Source organism: Carex rostrata, chromosome 18 (genome assembly GCF_964058835.1).
Source record: "Carex rostrata chromosome 18, lpCarRost1.2, whole genome shotgun sequence".
NCBI classification, from domain to species: Eukaryota; Viridiplantae; Streptophyta; class Magnoliopsida; order Poales; family Cyperaceae; genus Carex; species Carex rostrata.
In genome coordinates, this window is record NC_135935.1 from 1,986,605 (window position 1) to 2,007,224 (window position 20,620).

Here is a 20,620-nt window from a genome sequence, read left to right on the forward strand (position 1 = left end):
TTTTTTTGTGGTTTGGGTTGGGGGAGGCGGGCAAGGGGGCTTGTTGAGAAAATCTAGAGATTATCTATCTTCTCTTTTTTATCCTTGTGTTCATTAATTCATTGTACATTTCTTCAATTACTTGCAGCATAAATAAAAAATAAATAAATTTTCCATTCGAATGCCTGCATAGTTGCCAGGCAAGAACTACATTCAGAGCCTATCCTAGACCACTATATAGTTCAGGTTCCATTTTACTAAGGCACAAAGAAGTCCACTCAAATATGGTTCATGTCCTTTGGCGGGGCCCGGCATGAGAGCACCTCTCCCATTCAAAAAGACCGAGCTGATTCAAGTCGTTGCATGAAAGCACTGGTAACCCTAAGAGCCCAGGACCAAAAGCATTTGAAAATAAAAGAAAAAGACTCTGGCAAGCCTGCTGTTCCTCGAGTTTCTCCATTTCTGTTTGCTCCAGTGTTAGATCTCTCCAAGCTTGATCATATGACCTATTAACAGATACACCAACATAGAACTATCAACAAGCTGCTTGAAGGGAAATCCTTCCATGACTGACTAATGTTCACAATCAGTACATGAATCACGAGAATTGAGATTACAAGAAATTATTATATTCTAACAATCTCAGGATTATATAATTGCCATTGACATAATGAGTAGAATGTACTGATTCATATTTGTGCCTAATCATTCTCTATCCTCATAAAAAGGGTGCCCTCTATCCTCATAAAAAGGGTGCCTGTAGCAATGATAGCATACTAAAACAATTTGACATTGCTGCAAAATTTTAGCAAAACAAGTATTTTCTAACATCAATCATCTTGCTTATTATTTTTAATGACATTGTGTTTGCTAGGAGAAATTACAGCCCTGAGTGATGGAGAATTTGACGAATAGTAACAAGTGATAAATATTATTATAGTTTTAATTCACAAGTAAACAAATAATACCATCTCCAAGAAGGATTAGTCTCGGCTGGAAAAAGTATCTTTGAGCCAAGCGCTGCTATTTCATCCCTATTCTTTCCCAGATTGTCGCTTGCTGCAACAAAAAGTATTCAAATTAACATTTGATTCATTAAATAATGCTAGAAAAATAGCAAGAAAAACACATGTACACTTTGCAAAATCAAATGGTGAAGGAAAGAACTAACTGGACCACTGATGCAAACATCACCAAGAAAAACAAATGTACACTTTGCAAAATTAAATGGTAAAGGAAAGAACTAAGTGGACCACTGATGCAAACATCACCAGGAAAAACAAATGTACTACTGCAAGGAGTATTAATTTATTTGGCTATATCATATATGGTACCCCTACCCTCTTTAGAAAAAGAACATGTAAGAGGAAAAAAAAAGAATCTTTTAGGGAAGATAAAGGGCATTAGTACCTGGTCCACTGGCCGAGTTGAGTAAGAGTGTAAGAGACAATAAAACTGAAGAAGCACTATAACCTGTACTTCTTCTGGCAATTTGTTGCAGGTACAAAATCATTGCTCCCAATGTCTCATTCACCTCACAATCTTCTATTACCCCACTACTTCCATCTTGAATCATACATCTTATTAAGGAATCCAGGGTCCTGATTTGTAATCTTTTTTCATGGAAGCTTTCTCGTGATCTGGGAGAGAGGCTTGAAATTCTTCCAATAATAATTGAAGCAGTTAACCAGCGTAATATTTTAGAAACAAGGCATTCCTTCCCTTCTTGCTTCTTTGACAAATTTAACCTTGAAGAAGACAAAACTGCCCACTTGATTACTTCAGTGAACTTGAACTTATCCTGCCATTAGACAAATCGATCAGGATTATTGACAGGCAAACAGATTTTTACGAATATACGATCAAATGACAAGACTGCAACCAATATGAAAAAAAATAAAGGACATATTGGAAGTTTGCTTTTCACAACAGCAAATGATGCAGAGAGTCAATCTATAGAAAAAAAATTAGAGTGCCGAATTTTCACAAAAAAGACTATCAATACCTCGTGAGAGAAAACTGGCAGAGGTGTGCTCATGAGAATCACATCTAACCCAAGAAAAACTGTCTGATCAGACTCGCTATCACTTGACACTGCATCTATACTCCGGCATAAATTAACTAACGCATGAAGAGAGAAGCTGAAATGTGACTGATAAATCTTTCTCTTTTGTGACAACCTCAGGGTAGAGACAATTACTTGTAACATAGAATTGACCAGAGGGATGTTCTTTGTCAGTGAATATGTGTCTCTTGTCAGAAGCTTAAATAAATATGATGAAATTTGCGACAGTTGTTCTAGGGCAGTATCCTGCAGCCATTCTCTAATAGTTCTCGAGGATAACACGTCATTTACCACCTACAAAGTTTTGCAAAAAAAGGACAACCAACATATAAATTTAAGATAAAAGAAACAGGATAAAATGAGAGGTGGTTACTGGGACAAGACCCACCAGGATAGCAGGTTGGTTCCTGGCCTAGATTTTCGCTGGAAATCAGTTCTGGGCCAGCATGCACTGATCTAACCCAAGTTACCTTACACAACCAACTTCACATTTTACCTGTTTAAATACGAAGACTAAGTACTCCAAAAGGCTGATACTTTCCGTTCCCAAGAAATAAAGTAAAATATAAAAAGGATAGTTTCAGTATACATCCAATTTAAATGCACATTCATTTGATATCTTGAGAAATATTGTTCAAATTAGAAAACTAAAATTGTACATGTGTTTGTCATATCTTATATAGCATGCAAGTGCATCAAATTTGGGTCGATTTGAAAGGCGTTTAGCCTTCCATCAAACAATTTAAAAAATTTAACGGTCGACTTTTAATGGCTTTAAGATAGATGACCAATCAAATTCCTAATTGTGTCAAGTATGATACATGCGCTATCTAAATAATTGAGGAAACATCTAAAATTTTATTTTTTCATTTGAACAATATTTTTCAAGATATCAAATGGATGTATCATAAAAATTGGATGTATGCTAGAATTACTCAAAAAGTATGCAACATATTTTTTTTTGAAAAATAGTGGTATTACCACCGATTTCATAGAAATCAAAGCATACCTGATATGGTACCTAAAATAGGTACCAAAATCAAATATGAAAAGTCATACATCAAGTCATCATCAACAAACATAAAAGCATACAAGGAGAGATAGTACTACATCAAAAGCTAAACCGGAAACAAAATGAATACTAAGCAAAATAAAAGTCTCAAAAAGAAAAAAAAAAAAGTATGCAACATATATATATATGAATGGCAATTAGCCCAATGAAGAAAGAAAAGCAAGGGCCAACAAGTATGCAGAATATATATTTGAGTGGCATTTGGCCCAAGCAACTTAAATTATAACAGAACAAAAAATTAATTACAAATTACCTCCAAAACCAACTCTATTATTGCATGTCCCTTAGTATCACTATTGATTCCTTCTCCATATAAAGAAAGCACAGTGGACAGCAATGACAGCACACCACATTCCTTGAGCAAATGACAAGATAAAGCTGGTAATTTAACCGATTTCTTCACAATCTGCAATATGTTTTTAAGAATATTATAATCTTAAAAATGTGGAGAGAGAGGAATGCTAGACTATTCTCCCACAAGAATAGAACCGCATCAATACTGATCCACGAAACAGCTCCAATACACCAGTGGTACAGGCACTGTTAAAGGACAGTTACCACACCTAATATTAGGTCCGGGGGGAGGATTGCAAGTTACTTCTGTTCTATGATTGTCACAAGTTTGCACATACTTCTCTACTTACTCCTTCAGTCTCGAAACTTATTCAAGCAGCAGTACACACTTTTTTACTTTATGACTAGCTTATAATATACACCCAAGTTCTAAACTTTTCTTTAATTAATACAAATTGTTAGTGGGCAAATAGCCCCCAAACATTCAAAAAGAGAATGTTATAATCTTCCCAAATGAACAAATTTTATATTAAGTACTATGGTACTATAAGTTACTATGAACCATAAAAGGGAAAAAAAAAAAAAGACTTTTGTAACACATTAGTGACGAACTACCATTTTAGTATCGATAATTTTGAAACTAGATTGTAAGCAACAATTGGTAAAATTTACCTCAAGGATAAGAAACCTTGATTCATGGTCCGAAGCAGAAGAGGAATAAAAGTTCAATAAATGCTCCAGGATGCTGTTTTTCATGTATATCTCGGCATCATCATGTAAATTCAAACCAGCATAAAGTAGCTGAAGGATCCAGAGGCGGTCACTCCTAAAATGGATGGAGCTACTTTGGAATAAGGCATGGAATAGAGGTATACTCTGTAGAAAAAATTAAAACATCAGACTTAAATAGATAAATTTCTACAATACCAATCACTCTGTAATATTACTGGTCCTAGTTTTACACCTCAAGGCATTCGTGTTCGTAGATAAATGACATATTACAATTTTCATGGCATTGAACTCCAAAGCTAGAATTCATAGTCTTTAGAATCTAAACATTATATTAGATAGAGATGGAGATGTGATACTTCTGATCAGAAATATTTAATCAGTAAGCCTAGAGAAAGTCAATAATAATAAAAGAACGGGTAATGTGGTACCTTTAGGTTGACACTTGAAGTGCGCATTAAATATTTGCTGATTGTGAAGAAAAGATGCTGCGATGCATCAAGTAGTGCGAGAGATGCTTCAGCAGCAAATATAGCTATAACAGAAGGTATCTTCTGCCATGGATCAGATATTCCGTTTTGCAAATACATCAAGAGCAGCTGTATCTGCAACTTTTCCTTGCTTTTTCCAGAATTCTGCTATAAAATAACATAAATTATAATACTTACAAAGCATGCTACATCCTTACTAAGCTTACTCAGTGTCCTCTTAAGTTGATAGTATTCAGGGTCATTGATTAGTTTATGCAGAAAGTAGTGCTGGCAAGTACGTATTAGAAGTGAACAGGAGTCTACAGCCATAAACACATTTTGAAAATCACTAAAAAAAAAAAAGCAACAGAAACGATCCTCTTCCCACAACCAAAAAAGGCATTATCAAAATGCACCGACATTCTTTGTTTTGATCAAGGAGGACTATGATCTAACATGGCCTTTTGACTTAATAAAACAGCTACGTTACTACTCTTATGCAGTGCCACCTTTCTCATTGTTTTGGGGTCAGATTGAGCTAACTTGAAAAGATACATCACACCACCAAACTCTAAAAGAAAAAAAAAAAAAAAAAAAGAAAAAAAAAAGACACTTGCACAAATAAAAAAGAACCTCCAATATAAACAGCAAACAGTAAAAAAAAAGAAGAACAGGAGTTCAAAAAGTTAAATACATCCATAACCTGTAACTGGTACTGAAGTCTTGAAATTACGCAATACAAATAAGGGACAAATATTTGAGAAATTTTGTTACCTCCAAAGATGTCTTGAATGTAGCAAGAGACTCATAACCCAGCTTACGAAGCTCATCATCAGGTGACGAGATGCTGACCAAGGTGATAGCAAGAAGACCCAATCGGCAAAACTCAATGGGCTCAATGTAACCCATTAGAAGACTATGAATAGAAAATTGCAGTATAAATGACGGGTCATACCCCTGTACTTGGTGCACCAAATGAGATGGTATCTGCCAACAAACATGAAGTATAAATTGAAGTCAACCAGTTAAAGTAAATAAAAACTCATTTCTACAAACAATTCTGTAGTAAAATTACTGAGAAGACCTGTTAAAAAATGTTATGTAGATTGCTTTGAATTTTGCATGGATGTTGTGGGTTTGTTTTAAGAATTCACATCCTCTCCAATACCTGATAAGGGAATCTTTTACAATTACTAGATCTGGAACGTTCTTTTTAACTTGGCGCGAATCTCAAAGCCCAAAAATACAGCCCCCTATGGTGACCCGAATCCCAAACCAGTTGAGATTTAATCTCAAACCGTAAAGTGAGGTGATCCTCTGCAATAGCTGAGAGGATACAGATTCTTGTTTTAAGTGGTAAAATATTACCTGGAAAGCTGGACCTACTAATACTGACATCAGCTGATACATGCAATTTATGCTACAATACAATGCACAGAGATGGTCTAAACAAAATGGCTATCCTAACAACATTTTTTTTTTTTTGAAAAATATCCAAACCAATTTTGATTAGGAGAATCCCCCAAATCCCCATGTGCACCCATCTCTAACAAAAATGAACAAGAAAAAGAAGTTGGAAGCACAGACAAAAATATTAAAAACTCAATGCACTATCACAAAGAGATGATAAGTTGCCTAAATATGAATGGCAACTTTGAAGGCCATATCCATGAAAGAAAACTGATTATGTACTGCTCATGTTAAACATTACCTCAGAATCCTCAATAGTGTTACGGAGAAGCTTTTCAATAGAAAAGGCTCCAGAGTGCAAACTTCTCTGATAACAAAAGTTTGAAGCAGTTGTAACACACAGTTTAGAATCAACCGGAATATTCTCTCTGAAAAGAAACTTTCTCCTAACTTCAATCCCTCCATTGTCAGATTCATGCAGCTCCATTTTCATCTCCTCCCTCACTTTTGTAACTGCACTTCCCCACAGATAGTCCATCTCAGCTATACCTCCCCAGTTTGACCCCACTGACAACTCGATATCCTGCATGAGGCTAAGTATCTCCAGATCTATGCCCCTAAGAGTTGCGCCATACACCGATAAAAGAAGGAACAGCAGTTCTTTTGACTCATTTTGCAATCCCTCACAGTTTTGTTTAATCTTTAAATGGTATAGTACCCTCAACAGCCTAACAAGCTCGAGTTTTCTCATCTCTGAGATGGAACTACCATGAGTTAATTTGCTGCAGCTGCTATCAGAAGAAGTATTAAGGGACTTGAAGATACTTGGTACTGGCTGAAGAAGAGTAGAAGGGTATGAAACAAAAGAGTCACATGTAAATGCAGTTACGAACTGAGAATGACCCAGTAACAGCTCAAGGATTTCATTGGCAGAGAAACTTCCTTCTGAAAGACAAATGCAAATGCCCCGAAGCGATTTCAGTGTAACAGGGTCATCGAATCTATGAAGAAGTGAAGATCTGATAAATGTACTCAAGAAAGGCAGCAATTTTAACTGAATCAGGTGAGACTGAGCTTCCAAACACATTTCAACAATATTATGCAAAATAAAATGCTCCAAATTTTCATTCTGTCGGAAGTTTCTCACAATCCAATCTAGTGAATTAACCAAAATTGAAATGAACCTCTGCTTTACACTGTTTACCTTTTTGGAATCCATCTCTGGTGCTGCTTTGTCAGATAATAGTAACCTAGCAAGAGAAACCTTGGCATGAATTTCACCTGTAATCCTTGTAGTTTCCTCAATTGAACTGTGTGAGTCAATTTTGGTCAGATCAAAAACTATTACTTCAGCCACTTTGGGGAACATGGAATCCAGTATTTCCAACCTCTGTTTTTTGGTAATTGAAGCAGCATTCAAATAGAGAAAATGGCTTAGCATAGAAACTGCCTTACCCAAGAGAGTTCTCTCAAAATGCCCCCGGAAATCATCAAGTGACATAATCTCGGGTTCATGCAATTGCTCACACATTTCAGTAAGTCTGTGTCTAGTAACAAAATCTTTCCAATTAGAAAAACCATTCAACAATATTCCAGCATAAAAAGCCGGCATCTCTCGAGCCTGTTCTAAACCACTCTTATTAACATATACCAAAGCTGCAGGCAACAAATTGACAAAATCACCATCGGACAAATCACTATTCTCCAGGAAAAGATTCAAAATAGATGGGTTCCTCAGCATCAATCCCATAAACAGCTTTCCGAAAAGCTTCAAGTGAATGGAGCTTGATTCAATAATTAACTCAAGAATTTTAGTTTTGACCTTGCTTGAGGGGAGAATACAGTAATTTATCAATTTAAGAGGAGAGTTAATGAGGATATTAGAAGACAACATAGCCAAACAAAGGTGAGAAGAGGTAATGGATTCTCTGTATCTGCACCTATACATGCGTGCAACTGCCTTATACAAGAAGAAATCACTGAATTCTAAATTCATGTTCAAAACTGAATTGAGAATCTGGTAATAAACATTTTGCAGGGCGGCACCATCAAAGCCCTCCCCCTTCATGTCCTGAGTTGAATTATGTACTGGGCCACAACCAAACGACATCTCCATGGCAGTATCAGCAAATTGTAGGCACACAAACGCCATAGTAATAGCAGGTTCAGATCCAAACCCCGAAACTGCAAATTTGTTTTCTAACACAGAAAACATCCAATTTGCAAGGTCCAAAAGCTCAGAAGGAGAAATAAATGACACCAATTCACGTAAAACGCAATAAACAGGTAACAAATGCCCATAAGTGGACTTCTCATTGCAACATTGGAACATTTCTCTGAACAGAAGTTGTATTTTCTTCAGCAGTAGTTTTGGTGCTTTTAAATCCAGTTTACTTCCCAATTTTTCCAAAGACATGTACACCTTAGTTAAAAGCCGCAACAAACACCGGCTAACAAGGGGTAGATTTTCCTTCGAAAAATACCTAAATTGATCCAGGCCACCATCAGAGAGGACATCTCCAGTTGACAAAGAGGATGGTAACAATTCAGTGATTAAAGGGTGCCCAAAGAGTAAATCCACCAAGTCCCAAGTCATAAACCTCATAAAAGAATAGGACTCCAGGCTATGATATGAAAGCGTAAGTCGGTCAAAAATAAATTCAACAAGAGAAAAGCACAGGTTTGAAAGCTCCCCCATTTGATCTGAAGGTTCAGAAATATAGGCTGAGAGGGTATGATAACCCCAAAACAGAACAAATTTCAGGTAAGATGCCATTTGATGCACCGGTCTGTCAGATAATTTTTCTCTAAGCAATTCTAGTAGATCAACTGATTGAATCAAATCCACATGATATCCAGATCCAACTAGTGTACCAAATAGTGTGTAAAATGAGGCCTCCAGTAAGTACTTGGCAAATGCACCAGCAACATTCTCACTAGTTAAGATTTCACCCTTTGTCATTTTGAGGCTAAGGGAAAGTAATTCAGGCCAACGGTCGACAATTCTGGCAAGATTATCTCTCTCTAGAAAGAGTACTGAGGCCAAAAATGATAAGTGAGATGAGAAATGGTCTTTTGCAAGGCTAAGAATTTCAGGAAAATTGTTGACCAGATCCTCAGGTTTCGCACAGATCACTGAGTATAAAAATGAATTTGCAACACTGGGTAGTGCACTTGCTCGGCTGCAGTTTGTCAACTCGTCCACTTTAGAGAGCACGAGAGAGAAAGAGTTGCTAAGTGGCGGCTTGTTAGAAGAGATCTCATGTAAAGAGAACATGCTGCAGTATAGTTTGTTGTTCACACTTTGGGAGAGATGAAAAAGATTCCTCAATGGCCTCCATTCACAGAGAGAGAGTTTTATATCTATTTCTTTGGATGAATAGTCCTTCAGTTTTTCGGTCAATACTGAGCTTATTAGACCCGGTAACAGACTCATATCTGCCTGCAATCAGAACTCAACTGGTAAACCATTATATTGAATTAAACAATGTACTCGTCTGTTACAGGTATATACTCACCATATCAGACACAAGCTTATTCAAAACCAACCAAGTCTCCATATTTTGGAACGATGTAAAGGTACTTCTTGTAGTACACCAATGTGGCACAAACCAGTGTTGTGGTAAACACTACTTTTGGAAAATTAATTTATATTCATTTGGGTTTGGTGATTGGCGACTAGATAATTGTGTCTATCCTTTCGATTTTTGTTTCAATTCAACAATTTATTTCACTAAACGCATGGCATCATCAAATGAAGTACACTGCTATATTAAAGCCATAATAAATTTCTACAAGATAAAAGAATACATGATACCTGAGATTGCAAGATTAAGCTTAGTGTATTGCCGACGTATAAAGAAATAGTGGACCTCTCATGCAACTTAAAACTGCCAGAATCTGAATCAAGAAGCCTGAGACACTTTTGGAGAATACACAATACCAAAGGGCTATAACAAGGCTTATTATCTGCATTTAATTACATCAAAAGAATCAAATGAACAGTGCATAATATAGTAAATGCATAAGCTTATGCTAGACTAACAAACATAAATAGCAACAATTGCTGTACCAAACACTCTTTACTAGTAACGCCATAGTAGGGGCAGTTCTACAAGCAAATAAATTACACCAGCCCCCTGAAGTTGGATTTATCACTACAACCAACAAAAAGAACAAAACAAATATGTGTATCTAGTGCAGACTGGTGCTGTACAGGTGCGGCCTGATGCATAGTCCTATACCAGTGCTTCTGTACTTTTATCTTTCTGAACAAGAAAAACACCAGTAATCCCAAACTGACTGTGACCCGTAAAGTCTAATACCACCATTATACTATATTGTACCTGATATCAAATTGCGCATCTGGTCCATGTACTTGTATAAGCTATTTCCAACTGTTGATACTGCATCACACAAAAAGGGTATCACAACTGAAGATACCTCAAAAAATTGTTCAAAAACAAGCCAACAATCAACCTCCCAGAGATTCCCCTCGAAGGCACCGGTACTGATCATTGCAGCACGTATCAGTTGATAAGCTTGGTCTCTGATATGTTTCCCTTTTGAATATAGGAAGATACTGATTAGTGGTTGCAAATGCTTGTACATTGATTCAGGAACTCTCTCAAAGTCGCCACCAGGTAGCACATACTCGGTAAGTAGAGGTAACAGAGAGGCTGTTTCACAATTAGAGAGAGTTGAGGGGTCGGAAGGTATTATTCTTATGAAATCAAAAGTTCCATCAAAGGAGGCCGGCAATGCCCTCTGCATAGATAGATAGCAACTTAGCATTGAAAACAAGTAAAATGAATTTCTAGCTTTCTACACCTAAAATTTTGAAACAAAATAGATATTTGGCCCTACTGGAAGACATCATTTCATTGATATGCCTAAATAATTTAATTTTGCATAGAGAGAACTGGTCCTACAACATGAGTGCTTCCCTTCACTTTAATTTTTTTCTTGATTATCTTTTTACAAGAAATTGATTCCACCAATCAGCAAGTGGACCTGTACCAGTAACTTTGTTGTCACTCAACAAATTCTGGAGTATGGTGCAAAAGAGGATACTCCACAGAAAATTATAAACTGGTAGAATATACTAACTGATATGCAGCATCTCAGACAAAGAGGGAAAAAGTTATAAATCTGGACATCCTTACCAAATAAAATGTTAGAACGTCAAGAAGCTTTGACCGGAAAATGTCTTCTACTTCTATCACTTCGTCCAAAACTGAAGTCTCTCCATCTATACCCCATATCTCATTAACTGTCCCCGAACTTTGAGCTTTGCTTTCAGACTCCTTTTCTTCAATATTAGCACTTTCAGCAGGATCAACAACTACTCCTCCAATCATTATATCATCATCACCATCTCTGCCCATAACAGTTTTCTTTTTCTTCAGTGCCACCTCAGTAGGTGGCACCAACTCTGCACACCTTTTCAATGACAACCCAGATTTTTTTAAGTTTGTCGAATCTTTCTGACACTTTGTGGAAAGAAGTTTGACCAAAACTTGTGAGTCGGGTAGAGATGCTCTCACCGCATCTTGTATGTAACACTTCATAGAGGCCCACTTGTTATTATTATCGCGAGATGCAACACCATCTATTGCATGGATGAGGTTGCAGAGGATCTTCAAAGATTCAAGCACGAGTCTGAGAGACCCATGTCTAACAAGATTGTTAGAGTGAAGCAAACCCTTGTTTAAAATCAGTCGAGAGCATACTTGAGGGGTGATGCATTTTAAGACTAGTTCTGACCCTTCTTCCTCAGTAGTGGAGGAAAGAGATGCAATGAGGAGATTTATATCAAGTGATGAAACTATGTCGGCTACAAGAGAAATGGCAGAAACCCTGGCAAGAAAAAGAGTTAGGTTAATAGGTCATACGAAGGTTCGTAACGCTAGTTATAAAGGTGCAGTTGATTCTAGATTATATATCCTGCTTGTACTGATTTCGCAAACCATGATGTAGAAAATGGTGAAAACTGCAATGATTATTGGTAAATCAGCGCCAACTTAACAAAAAAAGAGGAAAACAGGTTAACCACCAGTACAATACAGAAATGCCACAAAAGTAACGAGTGCATTCATGGAAAAACAGTACAATTTCCTAACCAGTGTTGGTATGGAAAGGATTGGCACTTGTGGTGCTTTGACTTTACTCATTGATAATGAACAAAATTTCTTTGCCCAAGAAAAGCTAATTCAATCACACAGGAGAAAAGAACCCACAAACATAAACCACGCAGACACAAGTTGACTGCAAACCAGTAGCCAAAAGTGAGATATATAACTAACCATGAAAGCAGAGGCCGGGGCTCGAGGTGGTATGGGAATTCATCGAAATAAGCCGAACAAAGAGAAAGCCTCGAGCAAACAATACCCAAAACCAACTCCTTGTGATATGCAATTTCAGTTGCCTTAAGCTTCTTCATTAAATCAAACAATCTCTTCTCATTGCCCCTCAAACCCGGGCCCGGCATCAACCCATTTCTATGATCAGTACAGACCATCATCAACACCTGGTGCGCCACATCAGCAGCAACTCCCCCCTCAGGGTTGCCAGAGATATAACTCAGTTGCTCTAGAGTTGCACTGCCAAATAATACACTTCTCAATCCAGGTGGGATCAAATACTCTTCATTTAATACCTTATCTCGAAATAAGGATAATATATGCACTACTGTATCAGCATCATCGTTAGATATACCCCGTAAGACACCAGAAAATAGCTCCTTTTGTTGCAGAATCCACCTCAGCAATCTAGGGTTAGCCGATTCAACAAATGACATGGTGAAAGTAACAAATGCACGTCTGCTTGACTGTTTTGGGACCTGGACTTTTGACTCTCTTGAACCTTTTTTTGCAACCCCAGATAATTTTCCTAGAGCAGGTAATTTAAAATCAAAATTCTTGGCCACCTCTGAAGCTAAACCAACACCACGCTTGACAACTGAGGCTAATAGGTTTAACGCTGCACTCTGACGCCTCAATTCTCGAGCATTTAATTCAGAATAAATGTCATCGAGCTTCAATTCAACAAGTAATCGGGCAAAATTTTCCACTCTTTTTCTGATTGAAACGTTTTTGGATTTTCCAGCTGGGTGGTCAATGATGGTTGATAGAAGAGCCAAAATGTGGGACATACCAGATTTACCCTGGTGTATCCGCCATGCATCCATTAACTCGGCACAGTTAGGAGACAGTTGGATCAGCTCAACTAGAAACTCATTACCTGTTTCACCCTTCAGAAGCCCGATAAATTCTTTTGAGGCATGAGAGTAGATGTTTACTTCTGGAGATTGCAGATTTTTTAAAATTTCGATAATTTTGGCTGGGTTTGAGAAGCCAATAGATAGTTTCCATTCTTCCATTTGTGTGTTTGATTGTTCGTTTTCTTCTTCTCCATTTCCTCCCTCCACTTCTTGGCCTTCATCTAATTCGAAAATGCCGCCATCTGAGAAACAACAGTCAAGTCAAACTATTATGTTTCTTTTTCCTATTCTTTATTTAAAACATGCAAAATGGTAAAGAAAAGAACGGGCAATGTGTTTTTCCACTATTTGTAATTTTATTTCTTAGTTGCACTAGTGGCCTTCCATATCATAAATTTCAATAAAGATAGGATGCAAGATCTTCTCTCTAGACAGAAATAAGTGTTGCTGTATGAAAGAGGTGACGTACCGTTCGGGTCCTCTGCCATTGAATCAGGCGAACAAAATTCAAGAACCTCCTCTTTCTCTTCAATTTCAATAAAATCTCCCTCCTCCATCTGAGTGTTTGTGAGGCTCTCTGGCTATCACTCTCTCTCTCTCTCTTACGGCTTTGTCCGAAGCTCGGAAGAGAAGGGGTTTAGGGTTTTAGAATGGGGCGTGCTATTCTAAGGGCACGAATTAAGGGTCTGATCGGAACCACCTCCTCCTCTTTAAAATGAGAAATAGAATTGACGAAAGTTAAAATTCTCTGATCGGATAGCACACTACAGTGGGAGATGATTTCGTTTGGAGCGATTTGGGGAGAAAATTTTCCTCTGACGAATTCCGATGAAAAATCAAGAGATTTGGCGAGAGTTCATTTCAGAGAAAACTGTGCTATTTTTTTTTCCCAGCGATACCCCTTCGATCGCTGATTCTTTTCTTCCCCACTGCTCTCCGTCTACGAAAGCAAAGAAAAGGGGAGAAGAAGATGAAAAGAAAGGATTCATGCGCTTCCGATTCAGTCCTTGGCCCTCATCACGCAAATACAAGGTTAGGAACACTTTTTAGCAATCATTATTTCCATTATTTCTATTTGATCGATTGAGTTCATTATTTCCATTAGAGGTGGTCATCAGAAGCAATGAGGCATGCACTTATTGGTATCGATTTTTGTGGGAGGCCTTTTGTGACTTCCAATTAAGCTCTTCTTCATCACCACATGAAGTATGTTTTTATTGGTTATTTTACTGTTGTTTCTCTTGCTTCTGTTCTTAGGAAAGACATCTTGTTTATATTCTTGGAAAATGCATAAAGGTACTTGACTATATTCAAATTGATTTTCAAAATAAAAAAATGAGAAAACCTAATTTAAGATCTTTTCAAGTGTGTGTGTCTAATCAAATACTTTAATGACTATATCGTAGTAAGGCAGATTGATTTTCAAGTGTATGTGTCTAATCAAGTTACCTGACTATATTGTATCTTCAGGCTGATTTCAGTAACCTGAGTATAATTGGAAAAGCTTCATTTGATTTCGAACCACCTAAATCTAGGTTATCTTCGGAGCACCAATTATTTACAAAGTAAAGAATTACTAAATCTCTTATTTTCATTTTTCATTTTTAATGCCTTCTCTTTTTTTTGTTTCATAAAAAAGGTACCTTGATAAAAAGAAAGCCGCTGAAGAGATGGAGCAACAGTATCAGAAAATGATTTTAGCTTGGCATTTTTTTGTAGTAATTTTAGCTTGTTAATAATTTCAGCTTCATATTTTGCTGGTAGAGAATGCTTGGTGTATGCAATGATATGTGCAATAAACTGGTAAAAAATGATCAAGTAAGAAAGAGGAGGCGTTGCTGGTAAAATGAGAAAAATCATATTGTTACTAATCATCACATCCATTTAGTTTAAGGGCACAAGTGTCAATTTTATTTAAATGAAATCATTTCACTTCTATTATGCATACTATCCAATTAATAAATAGAGAAGAATTCAATTCTTTTCTATTTTAATTATGATCAGCAAAGTTAAATTTCAATTCATCTCTATTGAATTCTATTGAATTGAAATCATTTGAAATCCATTAATGATGTGTTCCGATCAGGGTGCAAGCTTTTCAGCGCTGAGAGAAACTTTTTTACTTTAATTCCTATTTTGCCCTTACTTTTTTTTATTTCTGTTGAATTCTTTGTTTTGCTCTCCTATTTTACCACTTAACGGAGTGCTTCCGTTAATTTACCGTCAGCATGTGAAGGGAACCAATTCTCCACTCTGCCGTCGCTCCACCTGCTCTCTCTCTCCCGCTCTCAGTTGCTTATTTCTTCTGAGTAAGTTCTCTCTTAGATGAATTAAACTTCTGTAATCCAAAATATAACTTGGTAATGAGATTACCTCTTAAACAAAGATAATAACAAATGTTAACAAATATTTATAACTTGCTTAATGTTAAGCAAAGATATCACTAAATCTAATAGTTCTCAATTTTAGATCCTTTATTTTTTTTTAATTTGGAGATGTTACATTTTTGTTTTAAGATATTGATATTGATGAATCATTCCATGGTAACCTTCAGAAAATTAAGCTCTTGAAAATTTGTTTTGACAATAACCTATTATTATCTCTGATTTAATGTTAACATGATATATATATATTTTTTAAATTGGTTTCGAGAAAAAAAGTTGAGTCTTCTCCACATTTGATTTCATTGATTCAGTCACAAGAAGATTTAGTAACAGTTCAAATACAAAGTAAAACAGAGCTCAAGACATTTGAGCTAAATCCAAAAAAATATGAGAAATTAAAACACAATTGAAATAAAAGAAAATAAGGCTGGACAAATCATCCAGATTGGTAAATGTAAAAAATTGAAGCATTTGCTGCTCTTCAGGATTTTGCTAAGCTGAGCAGTATTTCAATTATCTCAGTACCTCTTGGGTCTTCTTCTTCCTTTGCTTTTTCTTCAAAAAAACTTGGAGCATCTTTCCTTCCATACTGCAAATTGCGCTATTAATATTGCTGCCTCCTTATCCTTGTATGCACTGTGCAATATTGCTTGTGATAGCCGTACCAACGATAGTACCAGTTTGATGCTAGTGAAAGATGGGATGAGGTTGTAGATCACCAAAGTGAAGTTGCATTCGTCGAGGATGTGTCGAACATCCTCAGAATTTGTTCTACAAAATATGGTTGAGCATCATATTCCTCATGTGCTGCTTAGTATTGCCTTCCAAAGGTTCATTTCTGATTTTATCGAGCCCCAATCCCATTTCATCAACAAAGCTTGATTAAACGTCTTTAAATCTATAACTCCCAACGTCTTTTACAGTTTAGACTTTAGATCCTAAATTATCTATAAGAAATCATGTTCAAAGAGTTAAATCTACACCAATGGCCATTCCCACGTCAGCTAAAACAAGTGCCGGTGAATCATTGATTCCATCTCCTATCATTACCACAACCTTGGCTTGCATCTGAAAATAAAAATAGTGCACCCCCAAAGAATATTCATGAATTCCATCTGCTCCATTTCCGCCAATTGCGAGCCAGCCAGCTCCTCTGATGCCACCTCCACTGAAGCAACGGTAATACCGTCATGTAACAATGTACATAGCATCAACATTAAGAGCAATTTAATGCATGATCTCAAAATGCGAAGCAATCAAAAAGTTGTTCCAACCGACAAACAGTATATGTACCAGATAATGCATGATACACCAACATAAATTCCAAAGAGTCAGTAGTTAAACTTTTACAAAGAAGTAGTAGAATATTTACCACTAGATGAACTCAAAACCAAAATTAACATAATTTTGAAGTGGAATAAATCAACAAGAAAGGATAACAAAATGAAGAATACTATCAATGTTACCTAGATTACAGAATGGTGAAATTGAAAGGAACAAGACAATTTTTGCAAATGAGAGCAAGCTGGAGCAGCAGCTAGTACAGGAAACAATCCAAATGATTAGACAATGGATTGTAATAGGAGAGTCTAATTAATCACTATAGACGTCGCTAAAGTGTTTAGGAACCAAAACAAAATCCAAGGAGCTTACTGGTAAATGCAAATGGGGGGGAAAATAAGATACTGGTACGTGTAAATAGGGGAAAAACTAGGATCCTGATGTACATAACTTTTTTAATTTTTCTTAATAAAAATTGTTTGTGAGCTCGTTGCTCTCAGACCATAAAATAACATAAATAATTACTAGAATGTCAGTAGGGAGCATAAGATTGGATCATAACAAACATAACAAGTCATCAAATTATTTAAGGGGAATTTACCAATAATACAAATAGAATGTCAGTAGGAAACATAAGATTGGATCGTAACAAACATAACAAGTCATTAAATTATTTTGTTCAATAAATTAATTAAAATGGGTCACGTAAACAAATTAAATACCTAAACCAATTATGCGGCAACACAAAATTCTTGTGGAGGGTCAAAAGCATCAAGCATGTAAAGCAATTGTGATTGAAAGGAGCAGGGAGTGAGAGAGGAAGAGATGATTGGAATTAGGAGGGGCAGGGCATGAGAGAGGAAGAGACGATTGGGATTGGATCATTGGAAGAGAGAGCGTGAAAGAGAAAGAGACCATTGAGATTGGAAGGGAGAGTGTGAGCGACAGGTGAAGCGATGGAAAAGAGGAGAACGAACTAACGGAAGCGCTCTGTATCTTAACATTACTATTGAACGGTAGAGAGAATAAGGGTAAAATTGGAATTTAATAACTCAGCGCTGAAAAGCTTAATTTCTGCCCTTAGAATAGCACGCCCCTTTTAGAATCAATTCAGGAGAACGTGTTGTCCGGCTGAAGTAGAATCGTGATATTGAAAAGAGAATTTAAGTGGAGAAACCTATCAGACTTATTTGGCGGGAGGATGCTCTTTCGGACAAAAGGGACGGTGGAGATGCTAAACCTAAAATTTAGATTACTCTAGGAGATGTGGACTCGTGGAAACCTAAATTGATTAACTCGATCGGAAGTGTTCTACATTTCTACTCCTACAAATACGAGAGACGGACCACCCTGTGGCTTGAGATCATCCTGGGCTGTGGCACAAATCAGGTAAAGATTTTTGCAGAGCAGTTTTGACTTCATACAGCATGTGAACTATGGAATCAAAACAGCGTTGTATATGATTTTTGCGCTGCATGAAGCAAAAACTTCTCTGTTAAAATTTTGACCCCACAAATCTTATAGGGGCTGTTCGGCTGGACAGGATTAAGCCTCCTTAAGGCTAAAAGAGCCCCATTTAGCTTTCTTAGCTGCTTAATCATGCCGAACACCGGTTCCTTAGCACGGATTAAACTTACCTCGTTTAGCCTCCTTTTGCCCAGATCTTAATCTGTTGCTCATTCCTTAAGGCACCTTCCCCCCTCCTTTAGCTTCCTTAATCCGTTGACCCTTCCTTTAGCTTACCGAACACCGATTCCTTAAGCTTTCTTAGGACTTAATCCTAACTAGGATTAAGGGGTGTTGCCGAACAGCCCCATGGTACGTTTGGATGCACTGAGAATAACGTTGTTTTCAGAATAGTAACGCTATTCTGAATATTTATCAAATCAAACAAGTCAAGTGCTATTCGGAACAACGTTGAATGGCGCTGTTCTGCTAACCCAACAAAAGATGGAATAGATTTCAGGGGAAAAAAAACAAGCATAGCACGAGGAGAGAGAAAATAATACTTTCCATTTTTTATTATTTTCACTTAACTGTCGTTGAAACGAGAGAGAGAGAAAAGGAAAGATGGAGATGAGATTGAAACCCAGATCTCCGTCGATATAGCTACCGATTGAGAGAAAGGCTGCCGGTTTTGATCTCTCCACGTTACGACGAACAGTTAGACATTTCGAAAGTCCCCTCTCCTCTCCTCTCTCTGGCCGCTCCTCCCTGTGTTCGTGATTTTAGGTGGCGTTGTGCGATTTGTACCAATCGACTCGCTAATTTGAGCAATTTCAGGTAAGAATTTGAAATTCATGTTTGGAAGTGTGTAATATACGGAGATCATGATTTGAGTACTCTTTCATTCATAAATTATTAGTCGATTAGCTTTCAATTTTAATCATTCATTGTTAATTTCATATTTTCATTCATTGTTGAGCTTGCCAAATATACATGCTTGTTTGGGTAAGTATATATACAGTTTACTAGCACCGTTTCATGCTTGTTTGGGTAATGCAGTTCAATTCTTTTTTTTTCTTTTCTTTTCTTTTCTCTTTTTTTTTTTATAAGAGGCAACATACATTTAGGAGCAGTACTAAGTCCGGAGCACTTTCACATAATTTAGCATGTACCTTTCTCACGAATTTTAGAATTGTAGTAGGTTAATCTTAGATTTTCCATTAAACTTCAATTATTTTTTAGGTACCAGTAATTAGGTGTTGTTTTTTAATTCATGTTTTAATTAATGTAAGCATGCTTTTAACTAGTTAGATTGCATCTGACACAAATTATGCCCTTATACAGATTAGGCAAGCAAAGGTATTGCAAGTTTGCATCAGAGCCCTCATTAAGGAATTATTAAAGAATGACAAATATAAAAGGCATCTAATAGTTTCATGTATTGGTTTTTAAACAGTTTTAAAACAACATGACCTATCGGGCTAGCGACCCTGTACTGAGCAGTTCAGGACTTATTTCAGTCAAATTGATTGTGAGTCTATGTTGGCAAGGAATGAGAAAATAAGCAATAGGGCCTTTGTTGCTACAGTAACAGATCCTGGTAATTTTGATTTTGTTTGCTTTTCAGATGCTTCTTGGATCCAAAACTGGGATAGTGGGTTGGGTTTTATTTTCAAAAGGGAGAAGAGTTGCTGGCATAGAGAGTGCATGCATCAACAACTTCATGCCCTCTGCAAGTGGAGGTCGAAGCCTTATTGTTAACGGGTTTATTAATGAGTCTGTTATGGGTGCTGGTTGTATTTGTAATTCTTCTGTTTTTTTATTTTGGGATAAGCTGATGCATTTTTAGATAGAATTATGAATTGATTAATTATGCTCCAAAGTTCGATGCTTAAGCTTGGATTTATGTATGTTTGCAATTTATGTTGTACAAGAATCTACTGGTTTACAAGTTTCTATTGTTCATCTATACTTGTTATATGTATATTAATGAGTTAGGCTAATATGACACTAGTGTTATATCAAACTAAATAACACCACATCTTAAACCCTTAGATATGCTTTAAGATTCGTACTATCCGCTTTTACTGTTCAAGCACTTCATTTTGTACGAATCTTAAAGCAGATCTAAGGGTTTAAGATGTGGTGTTATTTAGTTTGATATAACACTAGTGTCATATTAGCCTAACTCTATATTAATATAGCTGAAAAAAATAACACATAAATTATTACTTTATTCATTTCCTCCAAACTCTATTCCAAATATGC

The 20,620-nt window shown here is 36.6% G+C and overlaps 1 protein-coding gene and 1 long non-coding RNA gene across 4 annotated transcripts; one reads left to right on the top strand and one right to left on the bottom strand.

Annotated features, from left to right (window-relative positions):
• Nucleotides 1–135: 135 nt before the first annotated feature.
• On the bottom strand, nucleotides 136–13,932 carry EMB2788 (ribosome 60S biogenesis amino-terminal protein). 3 transcript variants are annotated; one of them, XM_078319634.1, is made up of 14 exons: nucleotides 13,711–13,932; nucleotides 12,325–13,462; nucleotides 11,185–11,878; nucleotides 10,366–10,786; nucleotides 9,837–9,988; nucleotides 6,321–9,461; nucleotides 5,384–5,596; nucleotides 4,571–4,777; nucleotides 4,083–4,286; nucleotides 3,370–3,522; nucleotides 1,985–2,338; nucleotides 1,390–1,780; nucleotides 948–1,038; nucleotides 136–485 (listed from the first exon to the last, which is right to left on the bottom strand). In XM_078319634.1, the coding sequence occupies exons 1-14, from the start codon at nucleotides 13,796–13,798 to the stop codon at nucleotides 269–271; spliced, it is 7,464 nt and encodes a 2,487-aa protein (XP_078175760.1). In that variant the 5' UTR covers nucleotides 13,799–13,932; the 3' UTR covers nucleotides 136–268. The 3 variants fall into 3 exon arrangements, with proteins under 3 accessions (XP_078175760.1, XP_078175758.1, XP_078175757.1); XM_078319632.1 differs by having other exon boundaries at nucleotides 4,571–4,774; nucleotides 12,325–13,483; XM_078319631.1 differs by having other exon boundaries at nucleotides 12,325–13,483.
• Nucleotides 13,933–14,184: 252 nt separating this feature from the next.
• LOC144569337 (uncharacterized) lies at nucleotides 14,185–15,072 on the top strand. The gene is made up of 3 exons (XR_013516043.1): nucleotides 14,185–14,273; nucleotides 14,360–14,447; nucleotides 14,881–15,072. It is a non-coding gene; the product is annotated as an uncharacterized LOC144569337 (long non-coding RNA).
• The last annotated feature ends 5,548 nt before the right edge of the window (nucleotides 15,073–20,620 follow it).